The sequence below is a fragment of the Notothenia rossii genome (assembly GCF_949606895.1).
Source record: "Notothenia rossii genome assembly, chromosome: 2".
NCBI classification, from domain to species: Eukaryota; Metazoa; Chordata; class Actinopteri; order Perciformes; family Nototheniidae; genus Notothenia; species Notothenia rossii.
This window is the reverse complement of record NC_136904.1, coordinates 15,377,178-15,403,281: the sequence shown is the minus strand read 5'-3', so window position 1 is coordinate 15,403,281 and position 26,104 is coordinate 15,377,178. Positions and strand designations below refer to the sequence as shown.

Sequence of the window (26,104 nt, the reverse complement as noted above, 5' to 3'; positions counted from 1 at the left end):
CACTGCAATAGCAGGAAGACATCCACATGAAGCAGAAACAGCTGGTGCCTTTTTCAGATCCCTTTGTAATATCAGTCCCAGAACTTTTACTTATATTTAGTATGATGGTTATACTAAATATATCATAAAGTCTACTTAACATGCAAATACATTAGTTATTCCTCATTAATATTATTGGCCCGTACCGCCCTTCGGTTCGGTACACGTGTGTACCGAAGTGTACCGAACGAATATAACGTTAAACGTAAAAAATTGAGAACGTGAACAACTTTTTGGAAGTAATCTCATGTGCTGCGTCGCAGCATTCAGTGCAATTTGCTCACATTGGGTTCAACGCGTCATTGGAGCTAGTCACAGGGATGTGTTCAAATATAGTCAGTAATTTGAGGAACTGTCGAAATGGCGAACGCAGATAAAGTTGAGCTTGAAAATCCTCCAGCATCATTGAAGTCTCCCGTTTGGGAACATTTTGGTTTCGCAGTTACGTACAGGATGACGGACAAAGACAGGTGGACCGAACCAAAGCTGTTTGTCGGCATTGTTCAACTAAAATTGGTTACGCGGCTGGCAATACATCAAACTTGCACACTCGTTTGAAAAGGCATCACCCGAACATGAATATCACCGGTACCAAAAGAAAAAAGACTGAAGTGCAAACCCAACTCCCACTAGCATTTAAGCCTCCACCACTCCCAAAAAGTTCAGACCGAGCCAAAGCTATTACAAACGTCTAATATCCTTATGTTGCCATGTTAGCAAAACGCTACCTGGCTGTATCTGCTACCTCTGTCCCTAGCGAGAGGGTGTTCTCCACAGCAGGAGACAAGTTAGTGCCAGCAGATCTGCCCTTTCGGCAAGCAATGTGGACAAGTTAATTTTTCTTTAAAAAAACATGAAAATACAATGACAAGCAAGTCATAATGTCAAGCTGGCTGCTTAGGTACTAGTACAGTACAGTTCAAATACAGATTATTTCACTTCATCGAAATGCTGCACCTTAATGTTTATTTTTATTATATTTTGTATTTATTTGAGTGAATATTCACAGTTTAATAATAATTAAAAACCTCAAACTAATAGTTTATGTTTTGTGAGTACTACAGTAACGTTCAAATACAGATTATTTCAGTTCATCGAAATGCTGCACCTTAATGTTTATTTTATTATATTTTGTATTTATTTGAGTGAATACATTATTCACAGTTTAATAATAATTAAAAACCCAACAAATATTTTAAGTTTTGTGATAATTTGTTCTGCTGTACCGACAACGTACCGAACCGTGACCTAAAAACTGAGGTAAGTACCGAACCGAAATGTTTGTGAACCGTTACACCCCTATTGGAAATGTAAATGTTCTCTGATTACAGAGTTATTCAGCTAAGTCATCCATTTGCCTCCACTATAACATCTGTAGCAAGATAATCGCCACTGCATGAGTTTCTACTTTATCTCCTGAAACAATGTGAGATGCAAACCAAAGTTATAATTTTCTTTGTATTTAGGTTTGTGTCAGAAAGCTTTCATTCAGTCCAAAAAGAGCAGAAGGCATCATTCGGTATTCAAGCTGGTCAAACTATTCCCCCACCACAATTACATGAAATTAAGAGCTGTGAGCCAAAGCTCCACTTGGTCTAAAGGAGCCTTTCCCCTCTGTGAGATAGAAGCTTCTATGATGTTGTAATCAAAGTACTGCCCAGGAGTATCTGATTTGCCTGTCCCTGCACATACTCAAACTATTAATAGACATTAAAATTGTCTTTGTAATTCCAATGGGATGCAAGCTGGTTGTTATCAGTGATCAGCGTTAAGGCTTACACAGCCTTCAGGTGTTAATTAAATATCCACTGACATACCCATATCCTGGCCTGCAGAATAAACTGCAGTTCAGATACTGTATAGGTGATAAGTCACTTCAGTCACACCGATCATGCTCAAAACAGGACAGGAGAACATCCCGCAGGCTCACAAGGAAACGCGGTGACACAGGAATTGTCATTTCTTAAAGGCAGATGAGTTTGTAAGCGCCGATTGCTTCTCTAGAGAGCTGTGAATTGATTTGCTGACCATGGTTGTCCTCGGTGGCAATCTCTGAGCCATACAATACAGTCTGGAAGCCTATAGTGCTGCCTGGCACACTCATTCATCAAGCAGCCTGAGCCATTATACAAGCAACTCCAGCAGACCTGGGCCCAGGGCGAGGGGATATTATTAGAGATGAATTGAGGTAACAGCCTTTGATGACCCAGTTCAGGCCGTCTGTCGCTCTCTAAGCTTTCCTTCCGTGTTGCTAACTTTCATTCTTACTTTCAGAATCTTGCCCTGTAAAGGGGTCATTGGCCATTGAGGCTAGATGTACTGCACTGCAGAGAGGGTGATGAGCCTGAAACTGCCCACTGCTGGTAAAAAAAAGAAGAAATTCTACCAACTCAGGCTAAGATTTCAAATTAAAGCCATCATAATCCATTCGTGCATTTATAACATTACAGACTCTGATACATCCTTATTAAAGCACTGTATCACAGACTGCTATGCACCAGAATACATAATTCAGTCCAAAACTCACCAGAGACACTAACTCAGCATTACCTCCAAGGGGAAATATCAAAACAAAAACAAATGCTAAAGGCAGAAAATTATTCTGCATATACACAGTATGCAAGACTACAGAAACAGTAAGAGCGATATATATTTGAAGAATATAAGATGTTACATAATTTACCATACAACTAAACCCTAACCCTATGCTGTAGTACGTGGATGTTAAAGAGCAACTTCCAGGTTAAAGACACCAGTGAATAAATGTGTAGGAAAATGATGAATACACTAGATTTTCAAAGAAATATACAGAAATATACACTACAGTGACATCTGGCGTCATTTTTGTAAGAAATGTTCACTTCCGCCTAAAAAAGCCTCGGCACGTGACCTCTCGCGTGTGACGTAACACGGGGGACACAAGGGGGAGAGCGGCCGGTGTAACGTATTAATAAACATGGATCCCAATGCTAGTTTCGACACAGAAGAAGTTGAACATGAATATTCAAATGCATATGACGGACCACAACCTTATAATTATGAGCCTGATAGGCGTCCAAGAGACCAGGAGCAGCCAAGGATTAGAAGAAATAACTGCCATCGGAGAGAAATTGAGCGGTGGTGTGACGAGAACCAGTGGATAACTGGGCAGCTATCTTGGTGAGTGACCGGCGTTAGCTACAGAATGTTAGCTAACGTCACATCACAACATTGTAAAGTTAGCTATCATATATCAGGCTATAACTAAAGTAGCATTGATAATATAGTAACATTACTGGCACGACTGTTGATAATGATCCATAAAAGAAACTCATGCGCAAGTATCAGCCGTATCTCGCGTTACCTAATGCAACTCCACACTACGGTGCTGTGTACCGGAGGGGAGACGCGAGATACGGCTGATACTTGACGATCTGGCGGAGAGAGAAGTAATACGGTTTCCTGATAAAGCTGTGGAGAGTATGTGCTGCAGGGAGGTGGATGCACAACGCACCCAGGAACGAACGCTAGCTCCGGTCCTTTTTACTGTGGACTCGATGTCCTGACAGGCTGGTATTTGTGCAACCTGCACAAACACAATACTGCACCATGATTACAAATGGTGAAATACAATGTAAAACTACCGAAAATTACCAGCTCCTTAAAACACAACCGCTCTACTCAACGCAACTCTACTATACCAGCGGTCAGAGAGCGGAGATGTTTACCCTTTGTGATGTATATGACGCGTTTGACGTATGACCTTAAAAAAAAGCCGTTTTTAAGAGCAGAGCTCAAAATTGCCCCTTTCCCTCTGAATTCCTGCCCTTATGTCTCGTAAAACATATCAAATCCTTCATTCACTTTTTTAATTGTAATTTTCAAGCAAGTGTAAGCATAAATGTAGAATAAATAAAAACCTGCAAGATGCTCTTTAAGGCAAAATGACATCTAAGGAAGCAAACATTTAATCAGAAATGTAATTTAACCATAAAGGTGTAAAAAGTTTACAAAAAGTTTATGTACTGAGAGTTATGTAAGTGTACGAAAAACACTGTCCGTAAATGTGGGTATGTGATTGCCGTGTTGTAGGCATAATCAATATTACATAACATTTAGTTTAGCTGATGCAATCAACCATGCTCATAAGAATTCAAAACTGCAAGAATCCTGCAAGCACATTAGCTTCAAAGTACTGCATGTACTTTGGAGAAAGGTTTGGATGCTGTAGCCAGCATGAAAACTACCAACACATCAAACAGAAACAACAAAGCTGTTTTTATAATGGACAAGTCAAACTTTCTGTACACTACAATAACCACCGGCCGGCTTCACTGCTCCTTCATCCAATATGAAGCCAGTGTAAGCCGATAAAATAAATGTTGAGTTCTTTCTACAAGCAGGGAAGAATCATACCCACAGAGTAACTATTATTAGTGTTTGGGTGCTCATACAGAGAGAGGCGGAGAATAATGAGCTTTTTAATGCATTTGAGACAAAATAATGCAACATTAGAAATGACAGATGCTGCACTCAAAGTAATGGAATAAGCAATAACCTGGAATTTGCAAAAGCTGTAGCGGGACAAAAACAGTGTTGCTGGATAATAAATCATTGCCTTCTTCCCGGCTCTTGTGAAAAGCTATTGTAGACTAATGGTGATGGTAACACATGATAAAACTGTTTACAGTAGAAAATACAAATGTTGGTTAGACGCTGCCTACATATATTTATCAAACTATATTTGAGACAAAACTTATAAAACTCTATTACATTTGTATTTGATTTCAAAATATTTATATGAAGTTTTTTATTTTCAAGTTTTTTTGAAGACTTTGTATTTTGCTTCAAATCTCATGCTCCACATATGTATCAGGGGTCCTATTTTTCTAATACAAGCTGGATAGTGTATCATAAAGTGATGTTTTGGAATTAGCTTATGATGTTCCATTATCAAATGTTTCAAAAGCACAGTCATGCCTAATGTCAAAGAAGGAGAAAATATGTTGATTATCTGCAGTAATAGCAGCAGATAATCAGGCCGATTATCGGGGCCGATATTCCGCATTTGACCGATAATCGGTATGGGCCTTTTTTTAAAAATCAAATTGCCGATAAAACTTTGGCTCTGATGCGGCCGTTTCTCTGGCTGCAGTCACCACTCTGTGTACACAAGCAATAACCCGCCCACAGCGCTATCTGATAGTTCTCATTCATAACACTCCGTTCGATGTCTCACTATGGGATGCGCCTCAACGCGTATGCACCAGAAGCATCAATCTCATTACGCCAATCCTGATTGGCTGGTGATCTTGACGCCAACGTCAGGGAATCCACCAACCCTATAAGTAGCTTGCGCCACGACGCAGGCGTCATTCAAACACCTCTTCTCGCTTCGGAGCACATCTCGAGAAAGATCAGTAGCTAGCTAGCTTAACGGTCCACATACTGATTTACGAAGCTAACCTTCGGTCGACGGACGCTCGCCAGCTACTTTTGCTTCGCACGGGAATTCCCTTTATTAACACTCCAGTTAATATCAGAATCTACCCTGCCGTTTTTTTCCAACGGATAACGGTAAGGTTTTTGGATTTTTTCCCGCAAACGGTAACACGCCTGTTGCTCGTTTGTCCCTTCTACGCCGCACCAAGGCTAGCTAGGATGGACTCTTCCCTCCCTCACACCAGAGGAGATGGAGTGTCGGAGGCTCGGCTCTGCGGCTGCGGGCTGAAGATATCGAGTACTGACTCACACCAGGTCTGCTCGTCTTGCCTCGGGCTGCAACATGCCCAGGAGGCTATCGACACTCCCGGCGCGTGCGGGCATTGTTCCCGCTTTACCGCCAAAAGCCGCCGCCGCCGGCTAGCACGCCAAGCTAGCATGCCGGTCCGAGACCTCCTCATGCCTGTAAACTCGCCGGCCGGCGAGCAGGGCATGGTGGCGACCGCCACGGGTGCCGGGTCCCGCGCTGTGTCAAGCTGGGACTCGGTGGCGGCGGCAGCCGCGGGAAGGGGGCCCCGTGCTGTGTCAAGCTGGGGCTCCCAACTGGACCTCACCATGGTCTCACCCGCGGAGGATGTCCTGGAGCTGGACTATGAGGAGGAGGAAGGAGAATACGCCCCGGAGTTTCTTCTTTCCGACTCAGACGAGGGCGAAGATGACATCTTCGTCTCGTCTGCCCAGGCTGCCAAGCCTGGGGCCATGTCCGCCTCCCCGGGCGAAGGCGAGCCACCGCTCCCCCGCCTCAGCATGGACCTGCAGGCCGTGTGCCAACGCGCTGCATCCAAGCTGGACATCCCCTGGCCTGAAGCGGCCAGAGAGCCCTCCAGGTCTAGATACGAGGGAAAGAACTTGCCCCAAGCCGCGAGGCTGACCAGGCAACTTCTCCCCGTATTTCCAGAGCTGCTGGACGAGGTGTCGGTCTCCTGGAGAGACCGCCCCTTCAGCAGCAAGGCCCCAATCCAGGGAGCCTCCTCTCTGGACTGTGAGGGCATGGAGAAGCTTGGGTTACTCCGCATGCCTCCTATGGAGCCGCTTGTGGCAGCCCACCTCCAACCGCGGTTGTCGGCGGCCCCGAGCAGGAACCCCACACTGCCGACAAAGGCGGACCGGTTCCAGTCCGCAATGACTGAACGGGCCTACAAAGCGGCTGCTTTGTCCGTCAGGGCGCTGAATGTCTCCTCCATGCTAACCGCGTACCAAGCGGAGCTGTGTGCGGACATGACGGTGAAACCTGAACCGGCCGTGTGGGAGGAGATCATGGCGATCACAGACATTTGCCTCCGCGTACAGCGCTGTGCAGTCCAGGCCACAGGCAAATCGCTGGGGATGATGGTGGTGCAGGAGAGAGCCAGATGGCTGAACCTGACAGACCTCCCCGACCGGGAAAAGGAGGACGTGTTGGACATGCCAATCGTCCCTGAGGGCATATTCGGCTCCGCTCTTGCCTCCATGCAACAACGGTGTGAGGCCAAGAAGAAGGAGGATGAAGCTCTCCAGCTTTGCCTCCCTCGGAAAGCCCAGCCGCCGCCCCCAACGGTCCTGCGACGGACCTTCTCCCAGGCTACCCCGCACTCGGCCCTGTTCAAGGTCCCGAGATGGCAGAAGCCACAGCCCGCCCCCGGTCTCCCACCGAGACACGAGGCGCGGACGAATTGGCCAAGAAAGTCCCCGGTCCCGGCAGCAGCCACACAGGCGCCGCCGACCCAGACTTTCAGTCACCAGGCGAGGAAGAAGAAGAGGGCAGCCTGACAGCCTTCCCTCCCCCCCTCGGGGAAAGGGCTGGAGGTTTCCTGTTCTCTTTCAGCCCTGGATCGTGTTCCGCACGTATCCAGCACCCATGTGTTTCCGGGGGACCACCACGCTCCCGCCTTCCCGCCGCCTCGGGTGATGACTGCACGTCATCCTCCAGTTCGCGCCATGAGGGAAGCAGACTTCACAACACCGACAACAGTTCCTGCCAGTCGTTCAAGTCACACAAACACACACAAGGGTCTAAAAATAAAATGTTTGCCACTGTTGCTTCCAGGCTTAAAGCCAAGGGCACAGTCGAAAATATTAAAAAGACAACTAATAATGTCAATAAACAGTCAGGTGACTGCCCCGCTTCTGAGAGTGGCTATGAACGCCTCTCTCGGAATGCGGACGGTGGCCGGGTCTGTGAACGCACCATCACCGCGCGCATGCGCAGTGTCGACCGAGGTTGTCACCCTAGAGCGCCACCGTGTTCAGACACTAGAGGGCGCCATAACACAACCAATGCGGTCACAGGGTGCAGACAACAGAGATATGGTGACATCCCCGCTCGCTCTGAGGAGCGAAAGGTGGAAAATGCTCACATGCTCTGCTTGGGTTTTCAAGACGATATCACGGGGCTACAGACTCCAATTCGCTGTCACCCCCCCTCGCTTCTCGGGCATTGTGCAATCACATGCCCGGGGAGCGTCGGCTCACATTCTAGAGCAGGAGATTCTCTCGCTACTAGAAAAGAAAGCCATATCCATCGTACCCTCCAAACGGAGTCAGAGCGGCTTCTATTCCAAATATTTCCTCGTTCCCAAACGGGGAGGGAATGGAATTCGCCCCATCCTAGATTTAAGGGCTCTGAACGGGTATCTCAGAAAATACAAATTCCGGATGCTCACTCACACATCCCTGCTGCGTCTCGTGCGTCAGGACGATTGGTTCACATCAATCGACCTGAAAGACGCGTATTTTCACATCCCAGTATATTATCCACACAGGAAATATCTGAGGTTCGCTTTTCAGGGTGTCTGTTACGAGTACAGAGTGCTTCCCTTCGGTCTGTCTCTCAGCCCACGGGTGTTTGTGCGATGTACGGAAGCAGCGATAGCCCCGTTAAGACAACAGGGTATTCGCCTGGCAACCTATTTAGACGACTGGCTCCTTCTGGCACAGTCGGAGCAGGAGGCTATTATGCAGACGAATATCCTCATGAAACACCTGCTCGACCTGGGTTTTGTAATAAACACAGAAAAGAGCATGTTGTCCCCAGCCCAGTCGGTGCTCTTCCTGGGCTTACGCCTGAGCTCGGTGCCCTTCACAGCCCGCCTGTCAGCGGAGAGAGTGAGAGCCTTCAGGGCTTGCCTCGCTCGTTTCCAGCCACGCAAATATGTTCTCTTCAGATCGTGTCTGCGGTTACTGGGGCTCATGGCGTCAGCCATCCTAGTAGTACGTCTGGGCCACTTACACATGAGGGAATTTCAGCGCTGGGTAGCTGCCCTCAGACTAAACCCCGCGCGTCATGGCGCGCGGAGAGTGATGGTCACTGTGCACTGCGTAACGGCGCTACGCCACTGGCTGCACCCGACTTTCCTGGTGCGAGGCGTGCCTATGGGTGCTGTCTTATCGCGGCAGGTGGTCACCACGGACGCATGTCTGACGGGCTGGGGGGGGCATATACGAAGGTCGACCTGTGAGGGGTCTCTGGAGCAGAGACCTCCAACGGTCACACATAAATGATCTGGAGCTCTTAGCGGTGTTTCTCACCCTAAGACGCTTTCTGCCTTTTCTCAGGGGACATCATGTCCTCGTGAGGACAGACAACACGACCAAAATATCGTATATAAACCGCCAAGGGGGTTTGCGTTCTCTACAGTTACACATGCTGGCACGCAAACTGATCTTATGGAGCTGCGGACGTCTCCTCTCTCTGAGAGCGACACACGTACCGGGAGTGATGAACCTCGGGGCAGATCTGCTGTCCAGAGGTGCACCACTATACGCAGACTGGACTCTACATCCAACGATTGTGAGTCAGCTGTGGGTGCGTTACGGCCGGGCCGCGGTAGATCTGTTCGCATCAAAAGAAAATGCTCAATGTCAGCTGTTCTTTTCAATGCGCGATCTAAATGCACCGTTAGGCGTGGACGCGCTCGCGCACGTTTGGCCCCCGGCCCTTCTGTACGCGTTCCCACCCCTGGCTCTAATACCTCCAACTCTGGCCAGAGTGAGAGAACAACGCCACACACTGATCCTGATAGCTCCACACTGGCCTGCAATGTACTGGCTGGCGGAGATATATCAGCTGCTGTGCGGACAGCTGTGGCAGCTCCCGCTACGCAGGGACATACTATCTCAGGCCGGGGGGAAGATTTTTCACCCACACCCAGAGCGCCTGGCGCTATGGGCCTGGCCCGTGAGTGGTATAACCTGAGTACAGTGGGGCTCCCTCAGGAAGTGATAAACACTATTCAGAGTGCAAGGGCTTCCTCCACCAGGTCTCTCTATGACTGTAAGTGGAGGGTGTTTGAGGAGTGGTGTCTTCAAAAGAAACACATCTCTTTTCAATGCCCTGTCTGTGTGATTCTATCATTTCTACAGGATCTGATTGATAAACACAGAGCTTTCTCAACGATCAAAGTGTACCTGGCTGCTATTGCCGCATGCCATGTGGGCTTTGGGGGAAAGACGGCTAGCCAACATCCCTTGGTCTGCCGTTTTATGAAAGGGGCTCGCCGGCTCCTCCCCGTTTCCAGGTCATTGGTGCCCCTGTGGGACTTGACAGTGGTTTTAGATGGGCTCGCTCGAGCTCCATTTGAACCCCTGGAAGACGCTGACATGAAGCACCTGTCACTGAAGACAGTGTTGTTACTGGCTCTGGCATCTGCCAAACGAGTCAGTGATATTCACGCGCTCTCTGTGCATCCTTCGTGTACTCAGTTTGCCCCGGGGCAAACGAGAGTATTGCTTAAGCCCAACCCGGCCTTTGTGCCTAAGGTGGTTGGCTCATGCACTCCCATTGACCTTGAGGCATTTCCTTCACCGCTAGGTTCCTCTGGGGAACAGCGGCCGAATTTGCTTTGCCCGGTTCGTGCTTTGCGCACTTATATGGACAGGTCGAAAGAGTTTCAGTGCAATGACCAACTCTTTGTATCTTGGGCTAACCCTCATAAGGGCAAGCCCGTTACCAGGCAACGGCTCTCCCACTGGATTGTGGAGGCGATTGCTCTGGCTTATACGAGCCAGGGTTTGCAGGCACCAACGGGCCTGCGCGCTCATTCTACTCGTGGATTGGCTACATCCTGGGCTTTGTTCAAGGGTGTTTCCATTCAAGACATTTGTGCAGCAGCGAGCTGGTCCTCGCCGCTCACTTTTGTCCGCTTTTACAGGCTAGATGTTTCTGCTCCAAGTGTGGCCCGCGCAGTGCTGGGCCCCGTATTGGGACAGGGTTCTACCTGTTAAGTTCTGTTTTTGTGTTGGTGATTTTCGAGATAAGCATGTCTGGCAATGCGGGAGTCTCAATATCCCATAGTGCGTCGTTTTAAGGCCCAGATACACCGGCCAGTCACCTAAGAAGTCGCCGACGCCGACACCGACTGTTGCGTCGCCGGACTCTCCTGCGTATCTGCCGACTTCGCGCACTGGAACACACCGCAAATCCGAGCCGAGCACGTATGAACTGCGCATGCGTGAGTGGCAATAACTCTCCTTACCAGCAGGCGGCGGTAGTGTTTCTTCATCATTCAAAAGAGGCAGCAACCGGAAGACAGAGAAGAAGAACAGACTCCAGTAGGGCCTGGCTCATTTCGTGGCATCTGCAGGCAGTGGCAAGTACTTCCGGCATCTGCCACAGAGGCCGCTACTCCGTGGTATCTGTGGCAAGTATATGCCACAGATGTGGTATCTGTGGCAAGTATATGACAGAACTATATGCCACAACCATGCCACAACTTGCCGTGGCAAGTATATGCCACAACTTGCCGTGGCAAGTAAATGCAACAAGTTAAGAGAAGGTTTATGGTAGCTGCCACTCGCCTTCCGTGGCAAATGCTGATATTTAAACCAGTATTTATCGCGTAAAATGTCGCTGTTTTGGCATGACTTTATCGGACTGATCTGTACACAAGACTGATGATCTGTTACTGATGGTCCGATCTCTATTTTTCAAAAAGATTAAACATTATATGTTCTATAGATTTTACTTGGAGAACGTGGTTTGTTAAAATAAATAAACGTGCTATTTTTATGATAATACTCAAGATATATTATTAGTAAGTTGACATAAAGATCTAACATTGTTGACCAGAGGTGGGAAATAGGCTAACTTGTATACTCAAGTAGCCTACTGTACTTGTGATTTAGAAATAGCCTACTTGTGCTATAAGGATAAGGACAACCAAGCGCAAAGCCTACAAGCACTGAAAAGCTGGCAAGGGGAGACGGATGAGCATGACTCAGCGTTCTGTCAAGAACTCGAACAATATAAATTGTTCGCCAGTTTCAAAACGCAATAAAAGGGAGGATAAAAAAGCATGCATTGTGTCTCGATTTTTAATATACTGTCATGATTGTCTTAACGGAATAACATGGTTTGTTTAGATTCACTGATATCAATATCTAATAAGAATAATCTGAAGCATTTAAATAAAAATGTTCAACCAGAATTAAAATATTAAACAACAAAACAGATACAATGACATTAATCTGTTTATTAACAACGAAAATAATACAAATTAAGTACATATGCCTGGATTTAAAATAACACATTTATACATGTGTACAATCAAAAGATAACTGTCCTTTGCCTCATTTATAAAATATAAATCTTAGCATCTCACTAGCAGTGGCAAATGCAATCAGTTACAGCTGCCCTAAGTCAGTAGCCAAGTCTAATAACACCATTGTACACGTTGCTGTGTCAATACAGATATTTATTTTTTAATTATTTGTCTTTACTAGTAACAATACACCTGGTTATCGTAGCAAGCAGTGGAAACTCCCCTCAAGAAGCGACAATTGCCAAGGGCTTGCGTTGCAACGCTCATTTGCCAATATTTCTTTTTTTATTACAATATAGGCCTATGTTTAGCCTACTATCATAGATATAGCACGTTTGTTTATTTTAGCAAACCAAGTAGGCTATTCCAAGTAAAATTGAATATAAATGATAATTTATTATCTTTTTGAAAAATAGAGATTGCACATCAGTCCTGTTATAGTCCAGCGACATTTTACACGATAAATACGAGTTTAAATATCAGCATTTGCCACGGAAGGCGAGTGGCAGCTACCGTAAAACTTCTCTTAACTCTGGCATCTTGTGGCAACTCCCATTCAGCATGTGCAAATGCCACAGCAAGTTGTGGCATATACTTGCCACGGCAAGTTGTGGCATATGCTTGCCACGGCAAGTTGTGGCATCTGTGGCATTTACTTGCCACGGCAAGTTGTGGCATATACTTGCCACGGCAAGTTGTGGCATCTGTGGCATATACTTGCCACAGATGCCACAGAGTAGTGGCCTCTGTGGGAGATGCCACAAATGCCAAGGCACATGCCACGGTGAGTAGTGGCAACACTCATTGTGTTCTAGTATGATAAATAAAATAATATTGTACCTTGAAAACCAATGCATTCGTTCATTTGACACGTTGGTGGTTTTAGGTAGGCTATACAGCGACCCCTGGCGGTTCTAGTGTGAAGTAAAAGTAGAAGTAGCCAACCTAAATGTTGGAATACTCTGTTACAAGTAAAAGTCATGCATTAAAATGTTACTCAAGTAAAAGCGCAAAATGATTAGCATAACAATATACTTAAAGTGCATATCACATGTTTTCATTATAATGATTGATCATGAAAGTGTTCTCAAAGCTGGTAAAGGTGCAGCTAGTTTTAATGACTTTGTATACTGTAGTAGGGTATCTTGTGAATTTACTCCAGGAGTAACTATAAAGTCTGATTTAAGACTTGATTATATGTATCATCATTAATCAGAATCTGTAGTAAGTAACTAAAGGTAGCGTATTAAATAAATGTAGGGGAATAGGCTACAATTACACAATTTACCTCTGAATTGTAGTGGGGTAAGTAGCCTACCACGTAACATACCATTTACATACTCAACTAAAGTACAAGTAGGCTATTTCTAAATCACAAGTACAGTACTTGAGTATACAAGTTAGCCTATTTCCCACCTCTGGTCAACAATGTTAGATCTTTATGTCAACTTACTAATAATATATCTTGAGTATTATCATAAAAATAGCACGTTTATTTATTTTAACAAACCACGTTCTCCAAGTAAAATCTATAGAACATATAATGTTTAATCTTTTTGAAAAATATGATCGGACCATCAGTAACAGATCATCAGTCTTTTGTACAGATCAGTCCGATAAAGTCATGCCAAAACAGCGAAATTTTACGCGATAAATACGGGTTTAAATATCAGCATTTGCCACGGAAGGCGAGTGGCAGCTACCGTAAACCTTCTCTTAACTCTTAACTTGTGGCATTTACTTGCCACGGCAAGTTGTGGCATATACTTGCCACGGCAAGTTGTGGCATATCTAAGTTGTGGCATATACTTGCCACGGCAAGTTGTGGAATGGTTGTGGCATATACTTGCCACGGCAAGTTGTGGCATCTGTGGCATATACTTGCCACAGATACCACATCTGTGGCATATACTTGCCACAGATACCACGGAGTAGCGGCCTCCGTGGCAGATGCCGGAAGTACTTGCCACTGCCCGCAGATGCCACGAAATGCGCTTGCTGTCTCTCACAGACTCCGTGATATAAACAAACAACAAAGAGCGTTTTTCTTTCCATTTTCACTCCCGTCCATTGAAACTCCCATTTACTGCCGATTTCGGGCCGGTGTATCTGGGCCTTTAGTGTGACATTTTCACTTCCGCATAAAAAAGCCTCCGGACGTGACTTCCCGCGTGTGACGTAACATGGGGGAGAGCGGCCGGTCTAACGTATGAATAAACATGGATCGCAATGCTAGTTTAGACACAGAAGAGGCTGAAAATATATATTCAAATGCATATGATTATAATTATGAGCCTGCTATGCATCCAAGAGACCAGGAGCAGCCAAGGATTAGAAAAAATAACGGCCATCGGAGAGAAATGGAGCTTTAGTGTGTGGAGAACCAGTGGAGAACAGAGCAGCTGTCTTGGTGAGTGACCGGCGTTAGCTACAGTTAATGTTAGCTAACGTCGGTCACATCACAACATTGTAAAGTTAGCTATCATATATCAGGCTATAACCAGTGGCGTTTTCTCCCGGAGGCCAAGTTTCGGATTGTAGTTATAATTTAAATAAATAAATACACACACTGTTTTGTTTCGGTAATTCTCCTTTGCTGTGTGTTCCTGCCGGACCGTCTCTCCCCCATTCTCATTGAGTATTTTACAAATAGTGAAACAAACAGCGCCCCTCTAGATGTTATGGTGAAACAGTAGATTGCATTCACTGTTGCGAGAGGAGGCCAGCCAAATCTGGCTTCCCTTGGTGAAAACAAATTGAGGGATTGAACAATCAGATGAGGCCCACGTCATGCCCCTGCCAACCTGTGATTGGTCAGGGCCATGCCAAGGGAAGCAGGCCGCCTCCGGCTTCCCCTGGAGGCTGGCGATTTGATTGGATTGTGAGGCAAAATCCCATTCCTCACAATCCAATCAAATCGAATCAACATCAGTTTTACTACGTAGTACTGTAACTGTCATCACCGCCATTAGAAATTATCAAGCAAATTAAGCATTATGGAGGGAGGAGATTTGGCGTACTTAATTAAGCATAACTTCACTAAACTTCCGCTACAACAGCAACTAAAAATTAAAGCAGATGACAGGCCAACGCCCACACTCAAGCTCTGTACACAGAGGAATAAGGGAGTGAATCGGACATTCAATGAGGACAATTATGTCCGCACCGAAACTGGAAGCGCTAAACTTCAGCGTCTATTTTGCTGGCCATGTCTTCTTTTTGACAAGAATTCGTGCTCCCTGAACAATCCTTGGGCAACTTCAGGATTCATCGACCTTGCCAACTTGTCACGGGCAATTGAGAGGCACGGTAAATCCGAAGATCATATAGATTGTGCTGTGAAATTAAAGCTTTTTGGACGCGTCAGGATTGACGAGGCTCTGGATGTAGCAAGAACCATTAGCACAAAGAAGCACAACGAACAAGTCAAAAAGAATCAGGATATTCTGAGGAAACTCATCATTGCTGCCCTGTACCTTGCGCGTCAAGAGCAAGCATTCAGGGGACACAATGAGGCCGCTGGCAGCTCTAACAGCCAATCTCGATGCCTTCCACAATTTTTTCTCACGTTCATGTAAGAGATCAGCACTACTGTCTGAAGTTGATCGAGCTGTGCGTGTACCAGGGGGTACTGCTGTGAGGTGGAACTTTAAAAGCCGCGCAGTACACGCCATCCATGAAGGACGCGGGTCGCTCTGTATCGCTTTGGACAGGATAATGACAGAGCCGGGATGGGACAAAGAGACCATTGCACAGAGTGCTTCCTTGAAGCAAAAACTTGAGGATTTTGACTTTACCTTCCTGCTCGGGATCTTTCAGTCCATTTTCGGATTCACAGAACCACTCTTCCAGGTACTGCAAAGCAAGACGGTGGACATCAAATAATGCCAGGATCGGATCATGATCACTCTCAGCGCTCTCAAAGCCACAAGAACAGATGAGACATTCAGTCGCATTTACGATGACACGGTCAAAGCAGTCGGCGATCCTGTGCCCCGACGTAAACGACGTCGCCGAGGCTGGGACGACCTGGAGCAGGGGTTTAACCAGCACCAACTAGAAGGAGACGAGGAAACGGTTGTGTCTTTCCGGCGTCTTTACTACCAGATTGTTGACGGCATAGTGTTGCACATGACACCCAAAGATTTGCAGATATGGAGCACCTGAACTTTTTTCGGATACTGGAACACACATCATTCGCATCGTTCTGCAAGCCTGCTGCATTTCCCAGCAGTGAGCTGGCTCAGCTGATCAACACCTATCCATTCTTTGATGAGCAGAAGTTAAAGAATGAGCTGCACACGCTGTACAACAACAGGTTGTTTCACAAGCCACCAGGAGAGCTGATACAGCTTCTTATTGAGGATGACCTACAGAGCACACTCTCCGAGGTCTACAAGCTACTCCAGCTCATGCTCATGATACCAGCCACCAGCACATCAGCAGAGCGCTCCTTTTCCTGTCTAAAAAGGATCAAAACGTATCTGAGGAACACGTGTGGACAGGACAGACTTGTCAACCTAGCCACAATATCCATTGACTCTGTTGTTGTGGAGGACCTAAAGGCCGCTGGGAAGTTCTATGACATTTTTATTGAATACTTTGCCACAATGAAAGACAGGAGAATGGCCTTCCTCATCAAATAGGGTGAGTGAAATGCACACCCCTTTCTCTCTGTGGCATACCTGTTGCCTGAACTGCCCGTGTAGCTATGTGTGCAATTTCTGATGTGGTTCTGTTGGTTATTGTGCATTGCTTGCCTGGATTTAGCTGCAGGTGTTAGTCAGTCTGAAGTAGTTGTTTTATTGCAGTTGTGTAATTAGCACAGGGTGCTGCTATCCGAAAATCAGCACCGCGTATAGCACCCATATAGGGCCCGATCGCCTGAATAGATGAGATTGTTTATATTTTTTTGTTACTTTTGGACTATGGACTGAACTAATTACAGAGACGAGGACTGTTGCTGCACTTGCCGTGTGTCTTAGTGTAGCAGATGTAAATATGCAGTGGGGTTTATTTAATTTAATATAATCACACACATTGTGTTTTATATTATTTTATTCTGTGTTCTATATTATTGTATTCTCTGTTCTTCATTTTAATTAATGTTAAATACCTGGCAAGGTCGGATAGCTGTGCACAGGAGTTTATTGTTGTAAGGACTTTCATTTCCTTTCTTTGTGATTTTACTTTTTGTATATATTGTGTCCCCAGGTCTCCTGATTTAGTTTGTGAATGAATGGTTCTTATTTATTCATTACCGAATCTGCACTGCGCATTGAGCGGCTGGTATTGCATTTGGGGGGGGGGGGGGGGCTGCATAAATTAATAAGAAAATGCTTAAATTAATAAGACGAGAGAGTTTCAGCTGGAGAGTGCGTGCGGACCTGTCGGTTAGATAACAGGCGTGTAAAAGTCCTGCATCTGTATGATACAAATGTGTGTAAAATGTTACCGGGCGCTGTAATCACTCATCTGGTTACGTTATTGACCACCCCCTCCCCTCCAAAAAAAATTGGCTTCCCCTAAATTTTTCCCCACCCCACGCTACTGGCTAGAACTAAAGTAGTATTGATAATATAGTAACGTTACTGGCAGAACTGTTGATACTGATCCATAACAGAAACGAATGCGCAAGTATCAGCCGTATCTCGCGTTACCTAATGCAACTCCACACTATGGTGCTGTGTACCGGAGGAGAGACGCGAGATACGGCTGATACTTGACGATCTGGCGGAGAAAGGTTGTGGAGCCTCCGTTGATATGCCGTTGTAAATGGCTTAATGGAAAGCAGGTGTGTGGTCGGGGAGGGTGCACAGCTGATTGCAGCAGGTGAGTGGAGGTTGAGCCGGGAGCCAGGAGTGACAGCCACCACGCCCACACAAACATCACAGACAGGGGGAAACAAACAAACACAAAGGAGACGGCTGGAGCAGTACAGCCACCACAGCGTTAACTAATGCAACTCCACACTACGTCTTACGGTGCCGTGTACCGGAGGGGAGAGAGAGAGAGCAGCGAAGGGGGAGAGAGAGATGTAATACGTTTTCCTGATAAAGCTGTGGAGAGTATGTGCTGCAGGGAGGTGGATGAACAATGCACCCAGGAACGAACACTAGCTCCGGTCCTTTTCTTTTCCTTTTTCAAACCAACTACAAACTACTACCGCGGATTGGGCAGAGAACGAGTCCGAGAAAGTTGCTCCCCCATGTGACGTAATATGACGCGTTTGACGTATGACGTTAAAAAAAAGCAGTTTTTAGTCGCCGAGCTCAAAACGGCTCCTTTTCCTCTGAATTCCTGCCCTTATGTTTTGTAAAACATATCAAATCCTGCATTAACATTTGTAATTTTCAGGCAAGGTTAAGCATAAATGTAGTAAAAAAAAAAACCTGCAAGTTGCTCTTTAAATTTGACAGGGCGTTTTGAAGTACCTTGGAGACTGTGACAAATAGGTAGACATGACTGAGAGTTTGCTGCATCACCACTTTGACATAAATACCTCATGAACACTATTTAAATGTTTTTTGAAACCTGAATATGATAAAAAACTGACGCCTACAACGATCTTGTGCACAAACCAACTTAAACCTGCTGCTAGGATAGAAACTGTGATCCATTCTTAAATGGCTTACCAAGGACTGGCAAGTCTTGTGTACAGCTTGAGATATGAAACACTTGTACATGTTTTGAACCTAGTTCAAGAGTTTTGCCCGCAACTCACGGATTCTGGGAGACTCATCTGTTGTGTTGATGTCGATGTTGTATACTGTTGTCTGGATAAATGTGTACAGCTGGACCAACGACTCTTCGTAGGACAGGTTGAACACCTAGTGAGATTTGAACAGTTCGTCAAAAGCACCCGATGAGCTGGTGGCTTTGCATGGGATGAGCTGTTTGTCGATTACAATGTAGAAGGTGTCAATCCGGATCCGGGTTCGGCCAGCAGCAAGGATGTACGGTTGTTGACCCTTTCTTCCCCGCAGGTGCTCATCGATGCTGCAGCACGACTGAAAAACAGAAAAATAACATGAACACCGTAAAGTCAAAGTTTAGATAGTTATCTAGCAACATTTTCAGATTTCGCTTCCCTTTTCTTGCTGGGGGAAGAACATATGAGACATGCATACCTTGTGGAAGTGCACCATTTTGTCCACTGCATCACTGGGACTGATCTTCGTCCTCTTCCGTCCAGCAGTGGATGGCAAGAGATAGAGTAGTAGCAGCAGACAAGCCATGTCACTGTCCCAGCCTATCAGGAGGAGAAATCAGACAACAACAAAATGTCAGTGTCTACCTCAAAATGCACAAAGTAAAGAGCACTAGCTATTTGGAATATAACCAAGACTGCATGTAGCTTACTGGTGTCATCGTTCTCTGCAAGTGTCTCAGCGGCGTTCAGAAGTCGACACAGCTCTGTTAACTGAGTCAGGTGTTTGGCTTCTTTGATAATCTTGATCTTGAAAGCAGTGTCTCACTTCTCAAACATCTTGCAGGCTGTTTCAGTACCAAACAGCAGCAGGAAGTATTGAGTTAGCTGTTGATTATAAACATATGCAAATATATTAAGCATTTCATTGCTTACACGAGTGCTGGGGAGAAACGATTATTTTGAAAACGATTAATCGGGCGATTATTTCATCGATTAGTCGACTAATCTAACGATTATTTTTCTGTTGTTTGATTTATAAAAAACATAATGTATCTCAAATAAATACCAAAAAACATTACTTCATTCATGACAACTGCGCACCAGCTTCCGTGCAGCCCTGGCCTGGACATTGCTTGGCTCCGTTAGTTGACATACATTGATACTATAAGCTGACTAACGTTAGTCTAATGTTATGTTTGACTCGTAAACGACTCGTTCCGGGTTAGTAGCGGCTAGATAGCGGTGTTCTGCAGACGTAAACTAGCTACCATTCCATCCAACATTAAATGCTGACAAACGTTAACTAACACACAGCTGGCGCCGCTAGCTAGGTAGCTAACATTAAGTACTAACCAACCAAGCACGAACAAACCGCACAGAGAGCTATAAGATAGTTAGCACTACCGAAGTGCACAGAACTCAAGCTGCACAACACACTAGGGCTGTTCCTATTTATGAATATACTTTTATTTTGAAGGAGAGGTAGCGCTGTTGACAGGAAGTTGTTGTTGCTATGGAAACAACGTGACGGAGATTAACGAAAAAAAGTCATATCTACATATAAAGACGGAGAAAGTAAACGATAAAGTTTATGGTTAAGTGTTAGCACCCCCCGAACAAGCTCTTACGTTGATATTGGAGATTTCAATAAATTCAATTTCAAAGACCTAGGGCGAGATGTTTTTGTTTGGGGGCTTTTTGCAGGGCTTCGTGCGCAATCCTGTGAGGAGGAGGTGGTAGCCGTTTCAGTCTCCATAGTGTTGAAAGTGCGATTGCGAACTGCTTGTTGTTGTTTTGGGTGACCCACGTGTGTGTGGCGATGCGTCGACGAGGAAATATGTCGCTACAGCACTAGCTTACACCCAACCAAATTAAAGATTAGAGTTTAAAGACTGGACTTTAAATTAGTCAAATGTAAAACTCACCAGTCCTTTGACATCTAAAAAACGTGGAAAGGTTTTAAAGACATCTGCAGTTCGCTGTGAATCACGCACTAAGTCCTGGCGATGTTGTAAGGTTATCTTCATCTTCTCGAACACCCTTGTTTCATCGGGAGAGTGAACAAGAAAGGATAACGCCTCCCTAAAAGCATCTCCATCAAGCTGATGAGGCACTGTGGGTGCTGATCTTGGGCGGTTCGGTCCTTGTGTTTGAGGCACTGTGGCTGGCACAGCCTGTTGACTGCGTGTTGCCCGATTCTATGGTCCTGAGGCGCCATGATTCACTTGAAGGTGACATGGTATCCGTGAGGGAAGATGCGGTGTTGAATGATCTGAAGGAGAAAAAACGTAGAAAACAAGGAAATCTGCTATTGGTGGTGGTACAGTCAGTAGAGGAGATAACATGTGATATAGTGATGATTTCAAATAAAAATTTGAAGGAGTCTCATCTTTACACGTTTGTGCCGCAGATTAGCTTACATTCACCTAAAAAGCTGTCACGTACTGTCAGGCATAAATCCGGATTGGCCTCCACCAGTTCAAGAAGGATGTCTTCTTCCACTGCTGTGTCAGTTTCATCAAAGATTTGAAGTTCAGCCGCATCAGAAAGCCCAAACTTGCTTTTGACCATAGGAAGATTAGCGTGACACCAGAGAAAAATACAAGAGGCAGGTTTTTAACTGCACATATTATGAATGTCAATTTAATTAATCTAAACTTAAGTCATATCTACACAGCATTCTAAATACTGCATCTTTAAACCAAACTACTAAGCGAGTTAACTCAGATGAGGGAATTTGAAAACGGTTTCTGAGTTAGGAAGCTTATTTTGGAAGTCAAAATAAACTAAGAAAGGCCTGCAGCAAAATCATATTGTCCCCGCTGGCCAAAGCTAATAAAATTATGTAAATAATACCACATAAATCATTTTGCTTCTGCAAAGCTGTACATTTTGTTACACAAGATGGCTACTCACCTTCATTGATGAATTCCAAATAGGTGAACCCCAGATATAACCTGATGTACTTTTTGGTACTCTGGTATTTTACCTTCAGCAACATCTTAAAGAAACCACAATGGAGATAATGTTAGAAATTAACTTTTTTTAGCTGCCACATCGAAAAGATTCTGTCTGGAACAATATAGCTTATTTTCTTTTTTTGAATACGCAACCACTCATTTAAGTAGACTTAGCCTCTTCATGCAGATTTTTGTGATCCAACTGTACATTAATTTACTGATATAAACGTGTTAAGCCACCTCCTGTCCTCACCACGTGTCTGACTACAGCTAGCGTACGTTAGCTAAACAGCTATGGCTTGATTAGCCTCTCAAATCAGTCTTCTTCTCATTCAGAAGCAGTTTTGGCACTTAATAAAATGGGACATGTTGGTTAGCTAATTGCCACAGCCAGTGAGCAAGTTAACAAGCTAGGTAAACAACAGGGCGTTAGCATAGAGCTAGCGATATCATCGAGCTAGCGTTAGCATAGAGCTAGCTTGCAGCTAGACCCTGAGTGGTAAGAACAAGAGAAGACAACGTAAAACGAATATTATTGAAAATTGTAATAACCGTTCTAAAATCAGTAGCTATCTATCTTTACCTTAGTCACTCGCGCTGACTGAACTCAATGGCGTTTTTGGAACGTTTTGGCTAACACAGCTGCAACTCATGCATCCGATTTCCCGCTTATGGTTATGGCTGCATGCAAATTACACATGACATTGCGCAATGTAATACTAGTGAGAGTCATACCAGCAAAAGCCTCCACACCAGCCTTGACACATTTCGAGTCACTACCCTACGTGACGTTTATACATACTTGTAATACAAAAATGATCAGCATAAATAATTGAATATACCTGGTCCATACCTTTTTGAAATAATGTAGGCTCCCCTTCCAGACACAGGTTGTTCTCCGCCATGAGATGAAGAAAAAAAGCCACACTAAAACCGGAAGTGTAATTAACTCCAACTAGAGTGCATGCAATCAACTCCCTTAAAGAACACCGGCCTTAGAGCTTTTTCAGCACTGCAAGTGTTAAAAGAACACCCAAATCAACACTTATCAACTCGAAATAATTGACACTGAAAAACCTACACTATTTCACACCACAGAATTTGCTGTGTATGGTCGTTTTTGGATGCTCTGCTATGTCCTTTACTTCCAATCACATTCTGTCTCCTTATGTTTGACCCATGCCTAGACAGACTCCAGGTCCCCAACCTACCAAATGATATGGAGATTGCATTGAATAGGGGGCCTCAGCCATGGTCTCGTATACAAAGGGACAACATATAAGGTGGAGCCATTAACGGAAGCAGATTTGTCGAGGCCAAGCACATCATGAATAAAAGATCTCAGCGGTTTATAATGAGGGTGTATTGTATTGAGCTGGCCTTGATCTTATGAAAGCCCTAAAAAAGATAAGGAAGGTCTCTAGTCCATATACCAGAACCTCCTTCAGGAGATCGGTACTTCAGGTGTCACTGTGACCTCTACATATGTCACATTGAGTTGCCAGTGCAAATACATTTAGGGGTATTTGTGTGGCAATGTGTTGCTAAATGTTAATGACTGTGGCTACAGATTAAAACAGATGGAATAGGAATATAATTAGTCCTTTATCTAACACAACCTGTTTACAGTAAGCATGTGAGAGGCAGATGGGTTCATAGTCCATGTCCACACTGTGTGTACCACTCAGGTATTTTCATATCTGCTCCAATAAACACTGCAGGTGATAACTCTGCATAATTAATATAATTTAATTATACTCCATACCTCTCCACATTTTGCTAACTAACTTCTTTGTGATTGCAAGCTAAAGCAGTTTTAACACTAACAGCACAAATAGACAGTGACATAAAAATTATGACTTCTATAGATAACATTTCAAAAATAAATGAATAAAGTAACTCCAATTATAAATAATACATATGAAAAGATAAACACATGAAACACCACAAGAGATGCATGATGATCCTTGATGAATAACTTATAAAAGAGAAATATTTCCCTTGGAGGCAGAAGCTTCAGACAAACTATAGGTTACTTACGTAACCCCAGTTCTCAGAGTAACATGAAGTGAGATGTCTCACTATGGGATGCGCCTCATCGCGGAGCAAACAGAAGCATCAATCTCATTACACCAATCCTAATTGGCTGGTGATCTTGACGTCAGCGTCAGGGAATCTACCCCCTATAAGTAGCTTGCGCTACGCCGCATGCATCATTCAAAATAAGCACCTCTTCTCGCTTCACCATAGCAAGGAGGGCCGTCTGGTGAGACATCTCACTTCATGTTACTCTGAGAACTGGGATTACGTAAGTAACCTATAGTTCTCATTCGTAACACTCCGTTCGATGTCTCACTATGGGATATTGTAGCTCCCGTATTGCCAGACGAGCTTATCTCGAAAATCACCAAACCCAACCAGAATTTAACAGTTAGAGCTCTAACTCAGCAGGGGGCCCAGCACTGCATGGGCCACACTGGGAGCAGAGACGTCTAATCTGTAAAAGCGGACAAAAGTGAGCGGCGAGGACCAGCTCGCCGCTGCACAAATGTCTTGGATGGAAACACCCCTGAACAAAGCCCAGGATGTAGCCAGACCACGAGTCGAATGAGCACGCAAACCCGAAGGTGCCTGCAGACCCTGACTCGTGTAAGCCAAAGCAATTGCCTCCACAATCCAGTGAGAGAGCCGTTGCTTAGTAACAGGCTTGCCCTTCTGAGGGTTAGCCCAGGACACAAAGAGTTGGTCATTATGACGAAACTCTTTTGATCTGTCCATATAAGTGCGTAAAGCACGGACTGGACATAGCAAATTCAGCTGCTGTTCCCCGGAGGGACACAGCGGCGGAGGAAATGCCTCAATGTCAATGGGGGTTACATGAACCAACCACCTTAGGTATAAAGGCAGGGTTGGGCTTCAGCAACACTCTCGTTAACTCTCGGGCGAACTGAGTGCATGAAGGATGTACAGATAGCACATGAATGTCACTGACTCGCTTGGCGGATGCCAGGGCCAGTAACAGCACTGTCTTGAGTGACAGGTGCTTCATGTCAGCTTCTTCCAGGGGTTCAAATGGGGCTCGAGTGAGCCCATCTAAAACCACTGTCAAGTCCCATAAGGGCACCAGTGACCTGGAAACAGGAAGGAGCCTGCGAGCTCCCTTCATAAAACGGCAGACCAGAGGATGTTGGCCGGCCGTCTTACCCTCAAAACCCACATGGCATGCAGCAATAGCAGCCAGGTAGACTTCGATCGTGGAGAAAGCTCTGTGTTTATCAATTAGGTCCTGTAGAAATGATAAAATCACTCCCACAGGGCATTGAAAAGAGGTGTGCCCTTTTTGAAGGCACCAGTCCTCAAACACCCTCCACTTACAGTCATAAAGAGACCTAGTGGAGGAAGCTCTTGCACTCTGAATAGTGTTTATCACCTTCTGCGGGAGACCCACTGCATTCAGATTATACCACTCACGGGCCAGGCCCATAGGGCGATGCGCTCCGGATGTGGGTGAAAGATCGTCCCCCCCGCCTGAGACAGTATGTCCCTGCGTAGGGGGAGCTGCCACGGCTGACCGCACAGCAGCTGATATATCTACGCCAGCCAGTACATTGCAGGCCAGTGCGGAGCTATCAGGATCATTGTGTGTCGCCGTTCCCTCACTCTGGCCAGAGTTGGGGGTATCAGCGCCAGGGGTGGGAACGCGTACAGGAGGACCGGAGGCCAAATGTGCGCGAGCGCGTCCACGCCTAAAGGTGCGTTTTGATCGCGCATTGAAAAGAAAAGCTGACAGTGAGCATTTTCTTTTGATGCGAACAGATCTACCGCGGCTCGGCCGTAACGCACCCACAGCTAGCTCACAACATTTGGATGTAGAGTCCAGTCTGCATATAGTGGTACACCTCTGGACAGCAGGTCTGCCCCGAGGTTCATCACACCCGGTACGTGCGTCGCTCTCAGAGAGAGTAGACGGCCGCAGCTCCACAAGATCAGTTTGCGTGCCAGCATGTGTAACTGGAGAGAGCGCAAACCCCCTTGTCGGTTTATATACGATATTGTGGTCGTATTGTCCGTCCTCACAAGGACATGGTGTCCTCTGAGAAAAGGCAGAAAGCGTTTTAGGGTGAGGAACACCGCTAAAAGCTCCAGGTAATTTATGTGCGACCGCTGGAGGTCTCTGCTCCAGAGACCCCTCACCGGACAACCTTCGTAAATACCTCCCCAGCTTGTCAGACATGCGTCTGTGGTGACCACCTTCCGTGAAAGGACAGCACCCATAGGCACGCCCCGTACCAGAAAAGTCGGGTGCAGCCAGTGGCGCAGTGCCATTACGCATTTCACAGTAACCATCACTCTCCGCGCGCCATGACGCGCGGGGTTTAGTTTTAGAGCGGCTACCCAGCGCTGAAACTCCCTCATGTGTAACCGTCCCAGTCGTACGACCAGGACGGCTGACG

General features: G+C 45.7%; 1 protein-coding gene across 8 annotated transcripts in view; it reads right to left on the bottom strand.

Moving 5' to 3' along the window:
- spon1a (spondin 1a) overlaps window positions 1-26,104 on the bottom strand; it is a 102,284-nt gene that overhangs the window by 38,943 nt on the left and 37,237 nt on the right. Inside the window, exons 1-8 of one of the 8 annotated variants that reach the window (XM_079663521.1) lie at window positions 22,504-22,577; window positions 21,607-21,691; window positions 21,111-21,250; window positions 20,616-20,962; window positions 19,401-19,575; window positions 19,169-19,290; window positions 18,947-19,048; window positions 18,763-18,868 (exon numbers count right to left, since the gene is read on the bottom strand). The exons of 2 other annotated variants lie outside the window; for them this stretch is intronic. In XM_079663521.1, coding sequence (XP_079519647.1) covers window positions 18,763-18,868; window positions 18,947-19,048; window positions 19,169-19,290; window positions 19,401-19,409 — 339 coding nt within the window. In that variant the 5' untranslated portion in view covers window positions 19,410-19,575; window positions 20,616-20,962; window positions 21,111-21,250; window positions 21,607-21,691; window positions 22,504-22,577. Of the gene's footprint in view, window positions 1-18,762; window positions 18,869-18,946; window positions 19,049-19,168; window positions 19,291-19,400; window positions 19,576-20,615; window positions 20,963-21,110; window positions 21,251-21,606; window positions 21,692-22,233; window positions 22,337-22,503; window positions 22,578-26,104 lie in introns of those variants that run through there. 5 more of the 8 variants (XM_079663520.1, XM_079663523.1, XM_079663524.1 and 2 more) reach the window with 5 other exon arrangements.